General features: G+C 37.6%; 1 protein-coding gene and 1 long non-coding RNA gene across 2 annotated transcripts; one reads left to right on the top strand and one right to left on the bottom strand.

The window, feature by feature from the left end:
- The first annotated feature begins 1,072 nt into the window (after positions 1-1,072).
- LOC110680580 (28S ribosomal protein S21, mitochondrial-like) lies at positions 1,073-1,711 on the top strand. The gene is made up of 2 exons (XM_021856377.1): positions 1,073-1,214; positions 1,358-1,711. Exon 2 carries the CDS (start codon positions 1,378-1,380, stop codon positions 1,639-1,641), a length of 264 nt encoding a protein of 87 aa, XP_021712069.1. The 5' UTR covers positions 1,073-1,214; positions 1,358-1,377; the 3' UTR covers positions 1,642-1,711.
- A 5,558-nt stretch (positions 1,712-7,269) lies between these two features.
- On the bottom strand, positions 7,270-7,712 carry LOC110680581. Its single transcript, XR_002502935.1, has 2 exons — positions 7,632-7,712; positions 7,270-7,562 (listed from the first exon to the last, which is right to left on the bottom strand). It is a non-coding gene; the product is annotated as an uncharacterized LOC110680581 (long non-coding RNA).
- Positions 7,713-21,253: the final 13,541 nt, after the last annotated feature.

Genomic DNA, 21,253 nt, shown 5'->3' with positions numbered 1-21,253 from the left:
CATGTGGTCGGTACAGACTATTACGGCCATTACCTATCCCTGTCCCGGCTTTGGACTTATTTCCCCACCAAACGCTGCAAAATAAAAATGAAAGGAATATACAGATGGGGATGAAATGAAACACGTAGATGCATTAAGTATGTTCGCAATCAACAATTTGAAAAATGTTTGTTCATCTAACAAATCAATAGAAATTCATGACATATGTATATTGTATACTGAAGAAGTTGAGAGAAATATCGTTGTAGCACATTGTATCTGTGCGATAAAATACGGAAGAATTCAAACAAAAATCGGTGATTCAACACAGAAATAAATACCTGCAGGAGTCTTCGAGTTTTCGATGGGAAACTGATATTCCCAAGTATGATTCAGTGGGGATCTCCTATGAATTCTGACGATTATCACAATTCTCACATGAATTCTAGGATTCTCTCCAAACTGACAGAATGTTTACAAATGTTCTCACGAAAATTCATGATTACCTTTAGAACACCAGGATAGGTATTCATTAAAATCCCAGATTTCCAGAATTCTACGAATAAAACAGATCTCATTAGAATCCTAAGATGTTTTACCCGAATCCCAAAAATGATCACTGAATTCTTCAATATTTCGACTGGAATCATGTGATTCTTAACAATATTCTTGGAATCGGACCAAAATCCAATTATCTTTAACCTTTACAGTACTGGGTACCGACATCGAAGTTTCAAAATTCTATAACTGCGAAATCGTTCGATCCATTTTGAAAAAACTTTCAGAAAAAATCACAAATGAGTTATTACTATATAATTGTTTATTAAAAAATTCAATGTCAGTGATGGTTTTGGACTCCGAATTCGTTGGTAAATTTTCAAAGAAAGCTCTAAGATGAATAATGTGGAAAAGCTTGTAAACAACCAATAGGTCGTTTAGAAAAGTTCAGCGAGAATTGCTCCCATTCATTTTTTACCGTTATGCTGACGCCTCATCGTTGTCGTCGTCTCGCCGTGAGCATAGCCCTTTAAATGAATGTAAACACGATGCAAGGTAGCGATTCGCTGATGCTCTTTTCATTCATGAATACAAACGTCATATAAATTGAGAACAGTAAATAAAGCAGCATAGTTGAGAACTGTCACTGCAGAACAAAAAAAGTAACTCGCTGAAATCGATTGCATGTGTTGTACTTCGCAAAGGTGTTTTATTTTTCACTAAAATTAATTAATTTTGTAAGTACAACTCTTTTAACTAACAGTGCTCAATAAATAACACCTTCCTCTTTATTTTTCTCGTAAACGTAACAACAAACATTCTGCAATATCCGTCCAAATTAACCGCTTGTGGCATCTTTACGCAATCACAACACATCTAGAGTCCGACAACCCGAACAAAATGCGCCACGTTAAGTTCATCGCCCGTACGGTTCTGGTGCAGAACAACAACGTCGAGGAGGCCTGCCGGGTGCTGAACCGGATTCTGGGCAAAGAGGAGATTTTCGATCAGTTCCGCCGGACCCGCTTCTACGAGAAACCGTTCCAGACCAGGCGCCGGGTTAACTTTGAAAAGTGCAAAGCCATCTACAACGAGGATATGAACAGGAAGATCCAATTTGTTCTGCGAAAGAATAGGGTGGACCCGTTTCCGGGCTGTTCGTAAAATGGGTTTGGTTCCGGGTAAATGTGTACAATAATTGAGTCGCTGGAATAAATTCTAAGTGTTGATCTAATTTGGATGTTTGTTTCATTCATTACCATAAGGATAGTCGACCTCAAAGGCATTGGGCGGTATGAATAAAATTTAGTAAAGTTGAGTTTACTACATTATCGGTAGTAAACGCTATATGTGGAACACGAGTGGAACATGTTTGTGTCATTTCTTTTCTACACCTTTCGAACATACTATTGTAAGTTCGGTTAATCGTTAGAAAATGCATTTCACCGAAGTTGTATTTTTCTCGGAATCCATGCGATATACCCTACTCCGGAAGTAGGACGCATTCGAGCGCATCGAAATGCGAATCGAATGCGCTACTTCCGTAGTTAGGTATCTCCCATAGGTTCTGAGAAAAATCCAACTTCGGCGAGGAACCATTTCTAACTTTTTACCGCACCGACAATACAAACAACGCGTTGCTATGAATAAAGGTGGCATTTACTACAAAGCTAATGGTAGTTAGCTTCAGAGGTTGCTACTCATGCTTTGAGATTGTTAAAATGAATGGAATAATTTGAGTAAATATCATGGGAAAACGATGTCAGCTTTGATATTTCGATGGTATTTTAAGATTTCCGTAGAAATTTTGATATTTCGAAACGAATTTTGAGATTCCGGTAAGGAATTTTGAATTTATTTGAGATATCTGGTATTCTTCTGGCGTTACATCCCAACTGGGACAGAGCCTAATTCTTAGCTTAGTGTTCTTATGAGTATTTACACAGTTTTTAACTGAGAGCTTTCAATGTCATTTGACCATTCTGCTTGTGAATATCATGTGTAAGGTGCGAAGATACTCATTACGATAATTATGTTCAATCTGGCATTACGATAATTATGTTGTTTCTTAGGAATTCTCGGATGTCGGATGGATTTCAGCTAATTATAAAGTAATTCTTAATTTTATGTAAGAATGACTGACTGACTGACATCCCAGATTCTTTGATTTCCTTTGGAATTTTGGAATCCCTATAGTAATTCTGGGTTTTCGATAGGCATTCTAGATTTGTTATAACAATTCTGGGATTCTTATGAGAATATTGTAAATCCGGTATTTGATCTGGCTATTAATCTTTTGAAATTACTCGGGTATCTTCAAGACGGTATTTCTGTAAGAATCTCTGAGATTTCAGTAAGATTCCTGCAAACTCTGGTCCCAATTTTTGAAATTCTTGTAAACTTAAGATCCCTTTGAATTCCAGTTCCGTTGGAATTTCAGAGGAAATCTTCAAAAGGGTCCTGAAGTCCTGTCCCAATTTTAGTGCCAAACGCTTAAGTTTAGGCCAAAAACACATGTTTACTCAATTTTATAATGTTTCCGTTGGTTTAAGCCCAAAAAACATTTTTTTTAGATTTTGTCACATCCTTTGGCTTGAACTCAAATTTTGGGTGTATTTTGTTTTCCGTGTCCCTTACGAAATGTCAGATAGGAACACCCCAGTGTCGAACTAAAACCCCTGTGGTGTTTTTGTCGACTAAGCGAACGTCAAACATGATCTTAAGTGTCAAGGTTCATTTATGGACCAAATTTTTTAAAGTTGAAACATGATATAGCCATTATTTGAGCAGGAAAAATTACTAAAGTAGTTGCAGTAACATGCTCTTTCGTGTTATTAAATAAAAACAAGATTTCATTAAAAATTTTAGGACTCCTTTCTCGCATAACTTGAGATCTCGCCCTAAAAGCCATTGGTAACAGAGTGTGTAGCACCTTCTTTCTAAGCAAATGAATAGACCAGGATGAATACTATCACCACTGGGAGATAGAGGAGGAACATGTAAATTCATTCGTTTGCTCTGTAACAACAAGCTACACACTCGGTTACCAATGGCTTCTAGGGCGAGATCACAGGTTATGCGAGAATTATAGTGTAAACCTTTGAATGTCTGAATGTTAAAATGTAAAAGAAAATCCTTAATTCAACCACTTCACTTGTTGAGATTGTTAAATTACATGGAATAATGTAAGTAAAAATCATGGACAATAATGTCAGCTTTGATATTTCGAAAGAGACTAGCCAGCCATGAAGTATGGCAGACATTTTTGTAATCGGGCAATTTTCATTCTAATTAAGTTCATTTGAAAACGTGAAAATTCGGATGCTATAATTTTGAGATTTCCGTGAAAAATCTGAGATTTCAATAATAGTTTTGAGATTCCGGTAAGATGATCGTAGAAATTTTGAATTTTAGCGATTCAGGTATTTATAATGTAATACTGAACTTTACGTGGGAGTTGTGACATCCAAGATTCTCGGATTTCCTCTGGAATTTCTGATTTGGTTAATGAAATTCTGGAATTTCGATACATTCTAGATTTGTTATGCAGGTACGATGTTACTCAGGGAAATCAAGGAAATTTCCTCGGAAAAGATCCTGGACCGACCGGGAATCGAACCTAGACATCTTCAGCATGGCTCTGCTTTGTAGCCGCGGACTCTAAACACTCGGCTAAGGAAGGCCGGGTGGGTAACTAATTTAATACTAGAACTGGTACCCAGGTCGCTTAACATTGAGCTAAACGTCAAATCGTTTGATCCTTATCAAGGCTGGGCCACAATGGTGTGAGCGGCAACGCGGCGCGGTAGGTTTTGACAGAAAATGTATGGGTTAACTGTCAAATCTTGCCGCGCCGCGTTGCCGCTCACATCATTGTAGCTCAGCCTTCAGAAAGCGAGTTGGCGGTTGGCAGCCATTATTGTCGCACCGCCACCAAACCGGATCGCGCCTGTGAGACTCGTGACGCGCCTCAACTCGCGCGATTTTGAAATCAGTTTTTTAGTGTGGCGCTGCATTCTTACGATTTTTATGAACTCAGCGCACTATTCACATATTAGCTGCGACACACGGGGCCCGAGAAAACAATAATTATAAATAAATGTTGGTCTTGATTTCTACCGGATACATGATAACGCTCGTAAGAAGCTGAATTACATTCATCTCTCTGCCAACCACAACTGTTAAATGCATTTCAGTACCACTGTAACACAAATCATTCTAAAATATTTCGCTTTCTGATAATTATTTTAGCACTTTTTTGTGTTTTTTTTTTGTGTCTATCAATCAGTAAGTTAACTCGCATGAACCAAAACCACAACGAAACTGTATTGAATATAGTTTATGGTTACCTTTCAACCATTCCCACAATGGTACATTGAACCATAAGCCAACCACTGGTGGGTAATGTTATGACTGTCATGGGTAAGGTTTTTCAAAATCCGACCATATGAACAATGGATTGTTAAGAATATTTACCGTTCCAGTGAATCAATGGTCACCCAACACGCGGCAACAAAGACATTGTCATCTCCTATTCCTGTTGCAACAATTTTATTCCGCAACATCAGTTTATCATCACTTGAACAGAATATGACAAAGATCGATCACCACGTGCGCAGCGATTTTGTGGGCTTCGCATTGCAATTTTCGAGAACTTTCTTCATGTTGTTCAACATTGACACACTATCGAACAGCATCCATAAAAGAAATTTGGTTTTGTGTTTAAAATAACTGATTAATCGCGAGTTGAAAAGGTTGCAACAATGTTGCGCCCTGTGATTGTCATGACAATTTAGCTTTGGATTGTGTCCTTATCTGCAACAGTTGCAACAAACAGTTGTGAGCGAGCTTGCTTTGTTGTTTATTATTCGTCTATTTTGATGACAATTTGATTCACTGTACTGTTCCAAAACGCAACTTTTCCCATACGTATTTTGAATGATAACAGCAAAAGGAACATATCTAGTGAGATTGAAAATCATTCAATCGGAGAGTTGAAACTATAGTTGGAGTACAGTTCTACAATAACAAACAACCACAGATAAACAGACGTAACACTTAGAATAAATCTCGATCAAAATCATAGTCACGAGGACATGTACGCCCAATGCTAAAATTAGTGTGTTTGGCCAACGGGCCAACAGATGGCGGTAGTGTGTAAACGTCAAACGCGAACAAAAACGATGCGAGTGCTGCGGGTAGCGGATTGGCCACCTACCATATTTTTGTATCGACCGTTAAAAAGGTGGTCGATGGACAATGATGAGAGTGTGACGTCTGTTTGTCTGTGAAACAACAGTTGTTGATATGGTTCAAATACAATTGGATTTTTCTTGTTTTGATTTAGAAAATTAGAAGGCAATATATCTCTTGAACTTAAAATATTTATTGAAAAATGCCTTAGGATGTCAAACTTATGCTGAGATACACATCTGCTTTTTTTATAATTCAAGCGGTCTTTTATCGAACCACATCGCCGGATGAAATATTAACTAAAGTTCTCAGAAGAACTCCCGGCGCAGTGCTGAATGCCAATTCCGCTTCCAATACTGCTTCGGATAATTTGCCTTATATAACTCCCGTGCTTTCGCTCTCCGCTCTTGTTCTTGCAGCCGGTGCACAGCAAAGATATTGAATATAATATAATGATTCCCAATGGGGCCGAAATCCGTCTATTTTCACTGTCGAAACGGTCGGATGTTGATATCTGTTTTGGCTGTAAAACAAGTTGTGAGGGATGAAAATTGGTGTAATGATTTTAAGCCGTTTTTAATTTACCGAAAATGCAATTTCAAAACCTATTGATTGAGCGGTACACTAGCCTAGAATAATTTTGTAATTGGTAAATTGACGAAAAATACTTTTCTTTGAATAAATTTTCGACAAAATGCGATTCACAGCAGTTGCTCAGCCGTAAACCACATATGATGTAGTTTGAAAATGGTGTTATATGGTGGCTAAATTTCAACTTGTTCGGATACCGTGCCAGATTATTCTTAAACTATAATGGGAAGTATGCACCCGGATAACTATCAACAATATTATTACTGTTTCCCGTAGTGTGCACAACCATTTGCGACTGTTTCAGAATCGTTTCAAATAACATCGTACCTAACAATAAGCCAACCCTACGGGAAACGATTTTAACCGTTCGAGAAATTGTTATTGGGCAAATAACAATGTGGGGAATGGGCGGTTAAGTTATGTAACCATAAAAAATCGCCGATTTTCCAGAACCAAATTTTTCGTTTACAGTTTGCCAATTAGTCAACAAATTGTACATTTTTTGTCAAATTTCCTATAAGGCAAACAGTTTGGATTTAGTTAAAACAATAAAGATCATGAAAAACGAATAATGTATATGAAATTATTGGTTTATGATACTGTACAGTATTTTAACCCTATGCTGTTTTGCTCTGTTGTATTTATACTATATGTGAAGAAATTGCGAGTGCATTTATGAGAACCAATGAAACAAGTAGTGCGTGTGTTCTAATTGTACTTCTATTGAATCATGTACAGTTCATTAAAGTAAATACTATGCACTTTGAAAATTAACTGTAACTGTTCGTTTCAAGTAAAATTAGAAAGTTGCACTGCTTGTTTATTTCTTTCTTTTTAAAGTAAAAATAACTTGTCAAGTAGTTTTGGAATCAGTGTTCTTTTTTTTCATAATCTTAAGATAAATTTGTCTACTTACATGAGTTATAATTTTTTGCCTTATGTTATAAATGGCTTCGATGACTTATCATAAAAAGTGTAGAATTTCGTTGAATCGTTTTGATGCCTTGACCACTTTTATTTGTCCTCTGATGTTGAAGAAGCGACTATCCGCCGATCCGGAAATCATTCAGTCTAGCTGGTATGCAGCAGCAAATCCGGCATAAAATGTAACAGGAACATCCTTCCAAACGAAACCAGCTTTCCGCGATATTTGTTGCTGGGAGGGGCTGCGAGAGCAAATTCAGCTAGTATTGTCGGTTTCCATTTCCAGTCCCGGACGAGGTCCCGGATACCTTCTTAAGTCAGGTCGAATGCGTTGCTTGGTGGAGGCTGATCGCTTTGATGGAGGCCGCATCATGCTCCTTTGGTCCGATTGAGTAAAAGAAATGAGTCAAATTGATCGGATTAAAGTTCCACAAGATTATACTCACCAAGTGCCCCGAATCTGGTATCAGCTCAGGCCGGAAATTTCCTCACAAAAGGTTTTTTTTAACGATTTGAATTTATTTTGCACCCTGTGGTATTTTTTTTTTTCTTTTTTTGAAAGCATACACTGATAAAAATCCACACGCTCGATCTGTGTGTTTAAAATTATGGATCGATTCATGAACGTCCATATCGATTTGCTATGATTTTCTTGCAAACTTCGTGTGTGTTACACATTAAATTCCTGTGTTTTGCTTCATGGATTGATTCATCAACCGACAACAGGGATTCCATATTTTTTCCACATAAGTTCCCGAAGCTTTCTCTTCAGATTCGTATGTGTCAACCTATGGACGCATAGATCATCACTCCAACACGGATTCAGTGTGTTTTGCTTATGGTTATCTTGTGTCATAATCATCATGTTCAAGTTGGTCGATTCATTGATTTGCGCAATGAGATTGTTATGATGAAATCCATGAGCTATGCTATCGATTTCCATGTTCAAAGCTTCTAAATTGTTTGTGATCAACCCATGGGATGCATAGTGAACTGAATTGCGGTTGGACCTCATGTCGAACGACAGTCATCATCATGCTTCCAAAGAGAAGAAGCAAATTTTGAAGCTGAAAGTGTTAGATGAAAATTTGTGAATTCGATTTTTCTCTTATTAGTGAAGTTGATCGATGTACGAGAGTTCTACCTTTCTATAAGAAAACATTGATTATAATGTATAGTTTAGTAGAAAAATCGGATTCCACTAACAGATTTTCCTGGCTTTCAGTTTCGAAAAAATAGAATATGCTTATCCCTGGCTTCCCAAATTATGGATTTGCGGCGCCCCGCTTGTTGCTGGCTCACGGGTTTGAAAAAAAAAATCAAGAGAGCTTGCGACAAGCAGAGGAGCCTCGGATCCATATTTTGGGGAGCAAAAGTTTTTCTACCGAATTTCTTCTTTCAGTCCCTTGACATTTATGTTCTATCACACATGATTATCTAAAGCTACTACATTTCGAATTCAATAAGCAAATCAGTTGGTTTTCATGAATTAATATTAGGAAGTTCATGTTTGTTTCACATGACAACCTAATGTTGATACACATGTTATTATACCGTGAAATCAATGATGAAATCCTTAAGGCTACCATACTCAAATCATGTGGTTTTCCTCATTGCGCAAATCTATAAGTAAAACACACGACCTTGACGTGTAGATTTTTCTCAGTGTACTGAGCAATAAACAAACACGCTAAAAAAATAACACGTTAGATGTGTGCACAGCGATTGAACACTTGTTCGTTTTGCACATATGTTGACCTCGATTTCGCATATAAAATTTTAGCAGTATGATTTTAAGTTCATATTTTTCATGTTAATGACTATAGTCAAGATGATTAAATATATAACAACACTAAAGGTTTCCCCACAGACAAACAGACGTCACACTCTCATCGTTGTCCATCGACCACCTTTTTAACGGTCGATTCAAAAATATGGTAGGTGGCCGAACCGCCACCAGCAGCGCTCGTATCGTTTTTGTTCGTGTTTGACGTTTACACACTACCGCTATCTGTTGGCCCGTCGACCAAACACACCGATTATAGCATTGGGCGTACATGTCTTCGTGACTATGATTTTGATTAAGATTTGTTCTAAGTGTTACGTCTGTTTGTCTGTGGTTTCCCCATCGAGTTTTAAAATTTACCAACCTCCGTCACTTCTGTGTAACTTTTCAAGCGTGTACACAAAAATCGCTTACAAGTACCAACAACATATAACTATTTCTCAAACTGTTCAACATGGGTTGAACAGTAAAACGCACATGTGTTGGTGTGCAAATACGTGCACAGCAGCACAAACAATTTCGCAAAAAGGTGAGTCTACATTGCAACTGTTCTCGAGCGTTTAAATATTATACTGTTGAACCTAATCTGGATGGTATAATAAATTGTCCACTATTTGATATAGATGACTGAAAACGTAGTTTATGGTCAAGAGCTTTTGATTTCATATTATCCAACATAAATACAACCGCTTGTGATACATTAACCATTACAGCTAAAAGAAGCTTATTGTTTGCAATGTACGACAAACTGTGTTTTCTATGCGGGCACTTCAACCGAAAAGTAATCACCTATCTCGATGCGTGGAAAATTTCTTGCAAGAAATGGCCAAGAAAAAGCATTTTTCTTTGATCGCAGTACGCAGTTGAAAAGAATTGTCATTTCAAATGAAGCTCACTGTAGAAAATTTCTTGACCATTTCTTCCGCAGAAGTTTTTACTTGTCTTGAGCGAAACAGCATACTTAGCTTAAGGTACCGTGGGGCAAGTGGGTAATGGATTTCGCATAGTTGGGATTCTTCATATTCTAGAGACTTTAAATTAAAACAAATGAGGTCGTGTATATTTTTTAGCTGACTCCCACCAAATATAATCAGTATGCTGAAATTCATGTTTATGTAAAATTGAAGAAAAAGTACAGAAAAAGTTTTTGAAAAACATCTCCTTACTTTTCACTTGCCGCACAAGTGGGGCAAGTGAAAAGTTTATCGTTTTGAACAATACATTCAAAAACTAACAGTTATGTTCACGATTTATATTACCTTTGATATTTGTTAAGGCGTCCCAATGAACAATAACATAATTAACAGGTAAACAAAGAAAATTTTACTCTTGATACTTGAATTTCTTCTGTTCAGTTATGTTTGTTGAAATGATTTGACAAAAATTATAATTGCAACATTTCCAATGTTGTTCTTACATCATGGGACAGGAATTGCATTTCTGCTCTGTAGAATTTCCACCGCTCGTTGTTTGTTTTAAGAAAATGGCATATGACATCGGATAACTCTTCGGGAGAAATCAAACGGAATCCTTCAATGAAGTATTTAGAAACTTTCTTATGTGGAATAGACCTATACCCCATTTTTATGTTTTGAACTAGCTCCTACATAGAGATTCCACGAGATTTCCGTGCCAAGTTCGTGGAACATTTCAATCAACGTCTTCCTTTTAATCGGCTGTCCGAAGTAAAATAATCATATCGTAATATTTGGCAACCTTTTTTTTTAGAGAAGTTTCATGATTTGGCTATGATAATAGCTTTTAACGCTTTGAGTATAGTGTTTTCTGAATTATCAGCACGTTCTGTTGTTCTATGATAACTGCGAGCCTTGTATATTTATAGCTACCTAAAGAGAAAACATAAATTCAATCTCTAATGAGAAACCTTTCACTTGCCCCACGTGATAAGAAAATTGGACTATGTTTAATTTTAGTTATTTTTAGGTCTATGTCGAATTAATTCTAAAACTTTTTTAATTGCAGTTTAAAACTGTCAGAGGGGACAACTTAGAAGTGGTACAGAAAATTATTTTCCGCAACTTTTTTCCGCTGAAAATATCAAAATAAGATTGCACGCCGCCAACTTTTTACGGAGTGATAGTCGACAGGTTAACAATCTTTCGCTCTATTGTGCAATAATGGCTGAAAAATCTCAGAAATCTCAATAGCGTAATGTTCTCAATGGCCTCAAGGGTTTACGCATGTGTTTAAAACGTAAATCACATATTAGTAAAATATACCAATTATTTTCACTTACCCTTTTACCCACTTGCCCCGCGGGTACCTTAACAGTTAATTTAACAGTGGTACCTGACGTCTGAGTGTGGTTTACCATGTTGGGAGAACGTATGGGAAACATAAAAACGGCCTTTGTAAAAAATGTAATTTCGCCAAGAGAGTAGTGTTTGACCCTTTGGTCGCTTCGCTTGCTTCTTCGGGGTCGGATGATGTGATCAGGATCAATCGTGTTGCGCGTCGCTCACGTAGCCAGGTGGAATTATGTCGTAGATCGCGTTATTAGTGTTTAATCTTTTGATAGTATCACTTCTCGAAGACTTTTTCAAACAGACTCAAATCAGAAAACTTAACAAACTTACTTCATCAATTCTACGTGTTTCGCAGACAAAATCCTACACGTTCCGCTCTAAACCAACTCGATTTTTCACTTTTAGAGCATTTAATTTCCGGATTTACAAACAACCTAACCGCTACTTCGCCGCTCTGTTGTATGGGAGACAAAGTGACTTAACCACGAATCAAAACACTACTTAAGGTCGATTTCACACTGGTACAAAAACGTCGTAAGTAACTGATTGAAACGGCTTTTTTGTCATACAATTTTTGTGGGATAGCGTTAGGAAACTACTTTGAGTTTTAACGCGAGTTGATTGCATTCAAAATCTAAGCGATGTACATGGTAAAAAAAATGTTAAAAAGGGGGATTCATTTTAAACAGTTTTAGAGAAAGGTTGTGAATCTTCTTAATTAATTTTCTCAAAACCGTATGAAAGCTACTTACGTCGATTTCAAAAAGTAATCGAGACTTGATCTTGCGAGGACGAGCGATGAACACCTTGTTCGGCGTACAATGCGTTCATCGAATAATATGGCAAATGCTTTTTTTTTTTTTTTCTTTATTAAGGTGAATTTTAGCACATTGACGAATGGCTAGTTCTTCACCTATATGGCAAATGCGGTTAGGCGTGAATATATCATAGATCACATCACCAACCAAAGGTGATCCCCAGATCTTTACCTTATTCCACTAACCTAATGGAATGGGTTCATGACATCTGTGGAGATGCAGAAGATTCTTCGGTCGCTAGTAACAATGGTTGTCTAACTAACATTCCTTACCTTCCCCCGATGACCGTAAGGACGTGGCCGCGCCATTATTGACTTAGATTTTGAGCTCTCGATTTGTGCACATTGAGAATGGTAAGCTAATCCCAAGCTTATCAATTTATCATTAAATCTCTGTGCAAACTTAATGCTCTGGTCAATCGCGGAGTAGCAACTACGAATTTTTCGGTCATCTATGCTCATGCCTAGTCAACCTTTGCTATGGTCACATAAATAACACGGCACCGCTAAAACGTCAAATGATGAACTCGTGCATAGATCCATTGACTCTGATTCATCTGATTTGGTTTGTCTCGAGTTCACCTAGGTTACGCTATCATCATCCAATGCTCATGTACGAAATGCGGTTTTTTGCAACACTTCATACTCAGTTATAGAGTATCACAGATTTTGACCTTTGAAAAATAGCTATCTTCCCTAGTGTGGCTTAAGCTATCAGTACACACTTCGCCAAATGTGCAAATATTTGCCAAATTTTGACAAATTTGTTTGTCATATGTGTACTGACCCCAAACATTGATGTGCAAATATTGTCTAACTTGTAATAGCCAATACTTGAAGCTATGACGAAATATATATATATATATATATAAGTATGCCAAAACAAGTTTTATTTGGTCAACTTTGCAACTCCGTTCAGTTCTCGAGAGGCAAACATGGACAAATAAGAGTTTGTCAAATGTTTGTCTACCGTGTACTGACCTATGGCAAACAATAGATCGTTGCACGCCTGACCTAACCTCGAAACTCCACATAAAAAAAAAATGTCAACAATTCCAGCAGGTGAATGTCAACTCCATATAAAAAAAATCTAAACAATTCCAGCAGTGAGTGTCAAAGAGCAGGACAGTCAATTGAGCGTGATGAAAGAGAGACAAAGAAGGAGAATTTATCGTGACGTCACCATGCACTCTTCTATAGGCAAATGGCAAACGTTAGGCAAACGTCTGAAACTTCAAATAGCCAAATATTTGCCACACTTGAAAAAGTGTGTACTGATTCGTGATCAAACGTCAACATCCCACCGCAAAATCGCTAGTGTTTGGAGGTGATTTTAACCTCCAAATGCGAAATCATCACCTCCAACTTAGTTCAAATACCCACCGCTATATGAATCATGGAGGAGCGTCGATCGTCGCAAGTTTCTCGTTAAACAGTCAATAGCTTTATGGTGAAGATGAATCGAAGCCAAACCTCAAATTTTCAAGAGCACGGATCTGGAGAACCAAATATCCTTTTAAGCTGATCAAGTCCCCTCGGCTTTGAGAACTGCGCCAATGTTTTTCGCCGCGTTCTCAAAAACGTCACAATGTTCGCCCGTCATCGTTCGAGCACCAATCGAGCACTCGTTCGCCACACGTTCGCAGTCATCATCGAATCCGAAAAAGCGGCTGGGTTGTGTGACTGGACGGAGTTTTTAAGCTATTTTGCAGCTTAAAAAAAGAACAATCGCCTCGCTTGACGGGAAAAAAAAGTGTGTCATCGGTCCGTGTCGCGTGTGTATTTTGCAATAAACCTTAAAGCAACCCCCTCCGGAGTGAAACTAAGGTGAGGAAAGGATACTCGCTCTGCCGTCAAAAAGTGACCCATCCCCGGGATTGGGACGCGAATCATCATCACTCGTTTGGAAGTTTTTCTCCGCAAAAGCCGCCCCCGGAAAGCAGTCAGAAGAAGAGATACCTCTTAAGATTGGGCTGAGAAGATAGTGCACAAGAAAGAGATAGCCTGTGGCTGTGTGTGACCGTATACGAAAAAAAAGTGCTGAGTGTTCTGTTGGGTTACATGTTTGGCCGAAATTTGCTGGCCTTTCCGGTGTTCCCTTGGTGTCCCTGAGATTGTTGGACCCACGCCTCGGTTCACGGGTTCCGGATAGTTCCGGTAGTTCGGCTCGGATAGTTGCGCTACACATAGAACAAGAACGCAAACGACGACCGAATTGATGAGGAGAAGCTGAACGAGATTCCAAAATGATTCTGCTCGAGATCAATAACCGGATTGTGGAGGAAAACCCTGACTGTCAAGTACAAGAATGCTATCGCTGGGTGAGTAATGCTTTCGATTATGTTCCGACTCGAATAACTATTTGTCGCACCGTGTCCTATCTGTTAAGTAAGTCACACACTTGGTGCGGTCAATGCGATAGGAATCCAGCGACGAGACGGGAGAAGACGGGCCAAGGCGGTACACATTATATGCCTTTTGCGATAAAAAAGACTGAGAAGACGTATCTAACAAGGCAGACAGGCAGAATTCATGCGAATGTGTGTAGATATGATGCAGCAGAAGCAGCAGCAACAACTCGATGGCAGACGACACATCATCCAATTCACTATAAAATTACTTGCCAATTTGGGTGAACATTAACGTATTTGATACAAAATTGAATAACACAGTGAAGTTTAATTTGTCGTGAATTACGATAGGGCTAGTAGCAGAATCTTGGTCACTGTTTCAATGCAAGTCTCTGAAAGATTCTGTTTTTAATGGAAGGTCTCTAAAGACTCTTCTTAACCAAAATGGTATTAAAGTCACTATTTTCACAGTCAATCTTGGTTTAATAGTTTATTAGAAAATACGTAAACCTTTTACATTTTATGCTTAGGTGAGGTCAAAAAAATAGTGCAAAATTCGAGAGGCTTTCAGAGAATTTTTTATAGAATCTGATTCGACTATTTCACAGGTTCTTCAAAAATTTTTCGAGAAAAAGGTTCAAGAATTCTCCAGAGATTTTCACTGGAACACTTGAGAAATCCCTCTATCAAACTTTTTCGAATATCGGGCTAAATGACAGGAACAATTTTGTGTGGCGGGTCATGTTTTGAATGCATAAATATTTGTATGATATTTGAAAACATTCAGTAAATAAAGCAAATTCCTTTTTGCGGAGAGCAGCACATTCTGCTGGATGTTGTGAGAGTCCCTTTCTAAATCAATTAATAATCTTACTAAGGATAATTTTAACAATATAACCCCTATTTGAACAATGCCCAAGATTTTATGAAAATCATGCTCAGAAATCTGCCAGAATCTCAATAAATATTATTCGAAATTTTAATCAAGCATTTTCAATAATCTAGATCAATTCTGATGAGAAAATGAACATTATGTCGAGAATTTTACACGAATTTTGCTTTGGATTCTTTTAGAATCTCTTCCAATATTCATTCCGAAAACCTACCTTGAAATAAGTAGATGAAAACCCGAATTTAGTACTATACCATTTAATTCCAGTATAGTTTCTATCCTTTGACAGATACGCGTATTTCGAGCTGTAAGGCCGTCTTCAGTGTCGTGTACTAGACTCGACTTGAAGAAAACCTGGGAGGGAGGAACAGATACTACACACGAAATACAAAACAACACTTTTCCAAACTGCGAGATAACTCCAGCTCATCAACGACAATCAAGGCAGGCTTGAGGAAAATTGCTGATTTTCATTTGCTGTGCACCTTCGATCTTTGCGGACAAACATGTGAAAATGGCCAAAGTTTTTCGTACATTTCATTTTCATTTTCATTTTTAATGAAAAAGTGTAAAAGATGCGTGTTTCAATACTTTATATGCAATCAAAATAAAAGGTGCTACCGTTACATTGTTTTTGGATGTGCATGAATTGATTTTCAACCGATTGTTGTCAACTTTGATAAAATGCAAAAATATGTTTTGATGAATTACGCGCTTTTACCATGTTTGTCCACTCTTTAAGATCTAGGCTCACAGTGACGTTCGTGACAGCAAAATCTCGGCTCACCTTGATGTACAGACATTTTGTATCGGTTTCTCCCTCCCAGAAGAAAACCATCGTATGCACACAATATATATTTAATATTTTATTGTTTTTTATTTGAAGAAACTTCAAATTTAAGAGCTATTAGGTACATCTCATTCCTCTTTTGAGAAACTATAAATTTAAGAACTGTAAGTTACATCACGGGAAGTTTAGTAGCTATCAAGTTGAAAACAATGTATTGCCGTTGCCTTGGTCTCTGTTGAGTAGCGTCGTAGGTACCTGTTTGCAAATTTCCAGATTTTTTCTCAAAAAGGCCTTATTTCTATATCTGACGGAAACCGAGTTGAGGCCTATTAAACAAACATCAAAATTGTTGTAGATGTAGATTGCGAAAAATGTTTCAAATTCACTAAGTAGATGCAGGTTATACTACGGAGCGACTGCTCCTTGTATTATTTTACACAGGGGTTGTCTAAACCGCGAACATTATCAAGTTTTCCGTCGGGTTCCTGTAGACTGATGAATTTTGTATCATACTACCTAATAATACCTGTGTCAGCCTGCCTGTACTTCACAACTTATCAACAAAAACACGATTTGGTTTCAATTTCATGAAAAATAACGTTCAATTGCAATATTATTTCAATTGAACTAATATTTCCATACATTTTCTCGATGACAAACTCGCGTACTGCCCATAACTGCATAACAGTCACATTCGACATTTTTTACAAATTGGAGTTAATACCATGGAGAGTCATCAAATGATAAATACTTTCGATCAACTTACTGAAATCTGTGAGATTGTTCTAGAAAATTCGAGAAAAATACGAGGTTGTTTTGTCACATTGGAAATTATAACCGCATAACAGTCACATTGAGATTATAAATGAGTCTCGTAATGTAATAGCAATGAAATTTGTATCAGAATTATTTTCTGACAATTCAATGCGATATGAGTTGTACAAAATATCAGCCTCAAATAAGCACTTTTGAGTTCCTGGTAATTTTTTGAAATTTTAGTTTCCTCCCATACTACCATGAAATGCACACTTGGTATTCAATTAACTCAATGCCTACTTTTGTCGAATGTTACAAATATGCAGTTATGGGTAGCGTAGCACATACATAATGTTCATGGATGACGAAGGATTCAATTAATCACATATTTAATCGACCGCACAAATCTTCTCTTGCTGTAGGGATCTCCATGTACCTTACTTCACCACTTAACACTCTTCTACACTTCAATTTTCTTATTTTATCATCAATTTTGAATGATTTTCAAAAGGCCACATCTAAAGATGATGAAAAAACAAGCCACAACTAGAAGGCCTCAACACATTTTAGAGTAAATAGAGTGACGCAACTCACAGCCCTCATCAGCGTCAGCCGGCGTCTATATGCACAAATCAGAAGGGTTCAAAAGCTTTTGGTGAAGTAAAAGCCTCATTTTCTTCAACTCGTTTTTTCAGTAGAATTTTGTCTAAAATGATAGTAATGAATATTCATTGCTATAAATCAATTTGTTCAGCAACTTTCTGGACAATAAAAAAATACACAATGCTTAAATTTATGATATAAATTTGATTTATTGTGTGACAAAAAAAGATTGCATTTTTCTCTTTGTTTACTTTTTGGAGATGAGGCCTTTTCAATTGTTAGTCTTGAGTTATCCCCTTGTCTATCGTCTTCTGAGCTTTTCCTATTTCCGCTAAGTGTTCCTTGAATCTAACCTCGAGAGACCGCTTTGTTTGACCAACGTGGACCTTGCTGCAGCGAGAAAACTCTCGAAGACTTACTCAAACAGACTCAATTCAGAAAAGTTAACAAACTTACTTTATCAATCGTGTTTCGAAGACGAAATTCTATGCGTTCCGTTCTAAACCAACTCGATTTTTCACTTTTAGAACGTTTAATTTCCGGATTTACAAAACGACGAAAGTAAGGCTCTCCACTTTTGCAACCTAACCGCTACATTCGCCGCTCCGTTGTATGGGAGACAAAGTGACTTAACCACGAATCGAAATAAAACACTATTTGAGTCGATTTTACATTGGTACAAAAACGTCGTAAGTAATTGATTGAAACGGCTTATCATTTTGTCATACATTTTTGTGGGAAATGATAGAAACTACCTAGTGTTTTAACGCGAGCTGATTGCATGCAAAATTTTAGCGATATACACGGTAGAAAATGTTAAAAAGGGGATTCATTTTAAAACAGTATTAGAAGAAAGGTTGGGATTCTTCTTAATTAACTTTCTCAAAACCGTATGAAAAATACTTACGTCGATTTGAAAACGTAATCGAGAACTGATTTTGTAAACACTAGCCTTGTTTAGTGTGTTTACCGGATTCTTGGTAGAGCCTAACGAAGTCTTGACTCTCTCCTTCCCATGGTAGCACAGGTGATCCACCGGTTTGATACGAACGTTAGCTAAACCGAAGTGGTACGATTAGCTCAACAATGATTGGAATAAATTTATGCGCTCATTTGTCTCATCAAACATTGAAATAAGTGACCTAATGGTCCAACTTTTGAAAAACAATAAACTAACTATTTAAAACAATCAAAAAGTTTTATAGTGATTTTGAATAATAGGGTTCATTCACAAATATCATAAAGCTGAAAATGACCATTTTTGACACCCACCCACCCCCTCGTATCGCATTTTGTATGAATATTTTTCGAATTTTGTATGAGCTGTAACATTTTAAGGACACCCACCCACCCCTTCAGCGTTATGAAATTTTGTAGAAACGCCATTTTGACAGTTAAATTGCCGTACAAAGCTGTGGTAAAAAGGTTTAATTTTGTTGACTCTTCTGGAAAACACCAAATCGATTCTGAAGCTGATTGCTTATGTGTCTTTGGTATGGGACGGAGACTCTCTTCGGTGATAGGAGTGAGTGTCGGCAAAGTACTCCGAATATGCTGTCTTTCCTTTTTGTCGATGATGGCTTGTATCGTTTTTTCCTTGTATCCGTTGATCCTTGTCGTCTCGAAAATATATTCCAGTTCCTTAGTCTTTCCGGCTTCGCTGAGGGGTAGAGTCTGCATCCTGTGGACCACGTGGTGTAAAACTGCTATCTTATTCTTTTACGAATGATTCGACGTGTAGGTAATGGACTCGCCTAATCATAAGACGCCGATACGTTCATGCTTCCAGAGGACGATTTGATTTGTCCTTTGAAGGAAGCACCACACTAGACAACGCACTAGCATGCAACGCCCAGTGGCACAGTCGAAATACGTTCCTGACGAAAAGTTTTTCATCCTGAAGCGGTAATCGAACACACACTCCTTGACTCGATGCGGCTAAATGCTTGGCAAATATCGTCGACGTATCTTCGCCATTTATCCGGTAATACTTCTTGTTTCATTAAATTTCCCTTAAGATTCGCCATGAATAGCTCGCACAAAAACGGGAAGAGAGGTAATAAATCTTTGAGCTGTTTAGTGAAATACCTATAAGTAGGTGAAAAACCGAATTTAGTACTATACCATTTAATTCAACTAGAGTTTGTATCCTTTGACAGATACGCGTATTTCGACTACCACTTGCAGTCTTCTTCAGTGTCAGTTACTCGTATCCACTGATACGTGGAACATTTCAAAGAATTCCTCAAATTCGACACTGTGTTTCATAGCAAACGAGTGAAGCTGAAAGTGGATTGCTCAGTCAAGGATGACGGATCAATTGGTGGGCTCGTTTCATGGTACTATTTTTAATCTATAAAATATGTATGACTGCTCATTTTATTGTTACAACGGTGGGACGTAAATATGATTTTTCAACAAACTGTGAATGGTTCGTCACTGTGAGTGTCGACATAGACTCTGTTTCATGAATTATTTATGTGTAACTTTTTTTTCAAAACACCCCTTTCTTTTTACCTTTATTTTTGTAATTAAAAAACTTTGAATGGTTCGACACAACAAGTGTAGACTTGCGAAAGGATCACTTTATTCCAGTGCTGGGAATGGTAATAGTAGTAGGCTTGACTTTTCGCGAAAATCACGTGGCACTCCCAGTACAGTAGTTCAAAAACGTGAATCTCATCAAGTAGCCTCTGTTGGGTGCACGAATTTTCTAAATCATGAGTGTCATTGAAGGCTCTAAATGCGGGAAATGCAGCGGGAAATAGAACATTTTTCTACAGTAATTTCGGGTTGCCCTTAGCAACGGGTGTTTTGCAATTTTCAAGGCATTTGCCTACAGCAGCGATGGGCGTGAGTTTCACTGGCTTCGCTGACTGTGATTGGCTTTGTTTGGCTACTGTAGAGTGAGTTTCAGATTTTTTCCCAACCCTGCTTTATTCAACAAACTTTGGATGGTTCGCCACTATAAGTGTCGGCATAAGAATAAGAGTGTTCTATGATGTTCCAGCCAATCGAGTTTATTGTTTCTTTTCAAATAAGTAAAATATAATAAAACACTTGCTTTCGGCCTGACAGCTGTAGGAATGTTACATTTAGGTATTTGTTCAACAAACTTTAAATGGTTCGTCACCTCAAGTGTCGGCATAATTTTCCTCTACATAGAAATTGTTTATATCAAATGAAAATATTATATTTACATATAAGCATGTTTATAACTCACAAATAATTATTTATCATGGTCTAATCGCTTATCAAAGTGAATCCTGTGACCTAACGATCCTCCCCATCAACAAACATCCCTCCCAGTAACCTTTGTGGAGATGCAGAGGCAAACACGGTCTCCAAATAGCAAAGGTTACACACTAACATTCCTTCCCCCAATCCCACCTGACTGCAAAGACGTGGCCGGCGCCGTTATTGACCCTGTTTAAAGAGAGGCACTGAATTATGCACACTGAAGAAGATTATGGCCAATCCAAGCCGAACTTCTAGTTGATTCTTCTGACTGACTTCGGTCAATGACGGAATAGCAACAATTGATATGTGTAGTCAGTCTAAGCGAAGCTAAGCTAAATTTTGTATTAGAAACATGTTAAACATGTTATAAGAATTCTGCTCAGATTTTTACCACAATCATTATTTGAGAATTTCGCCTAGGGGGTTCGCCTGCGCAGGTTCCTCTTTTTTCTCTAAGGTACTCTTAAAATCTTCATTCCTGTTTTGGAATCTGCGAGGTATTCGATCAAGATTTTGTATGGATCATGTTAAGAATTCAATTAGAAATCTACTCAGGATTATGTGGA

The sequence above is a fragment of the Aedes aegypti genome, unplaced genomic scaffold (genome assembly GCF_002204515.2).
Source record: "Aedes aegypti strain LVP_AGWG unplaced genomic scaffold, AaegL5.0 Primary Assembly AGWG_AaegL5_hic_scaff_1609_PBJ_arrow, whole genome shotgun sequence".
In the NCBI taxonomy this organism is placed as follows: domain Eukaryota; kingdom Metazoa; phylum Arthropoda; class Insecta; order Diptera; family Culicidae; genus Aedes; species Aedes aegypti.
This window is presented reverse-complemented; position numbering and strand designations above follow the sequence as displayed.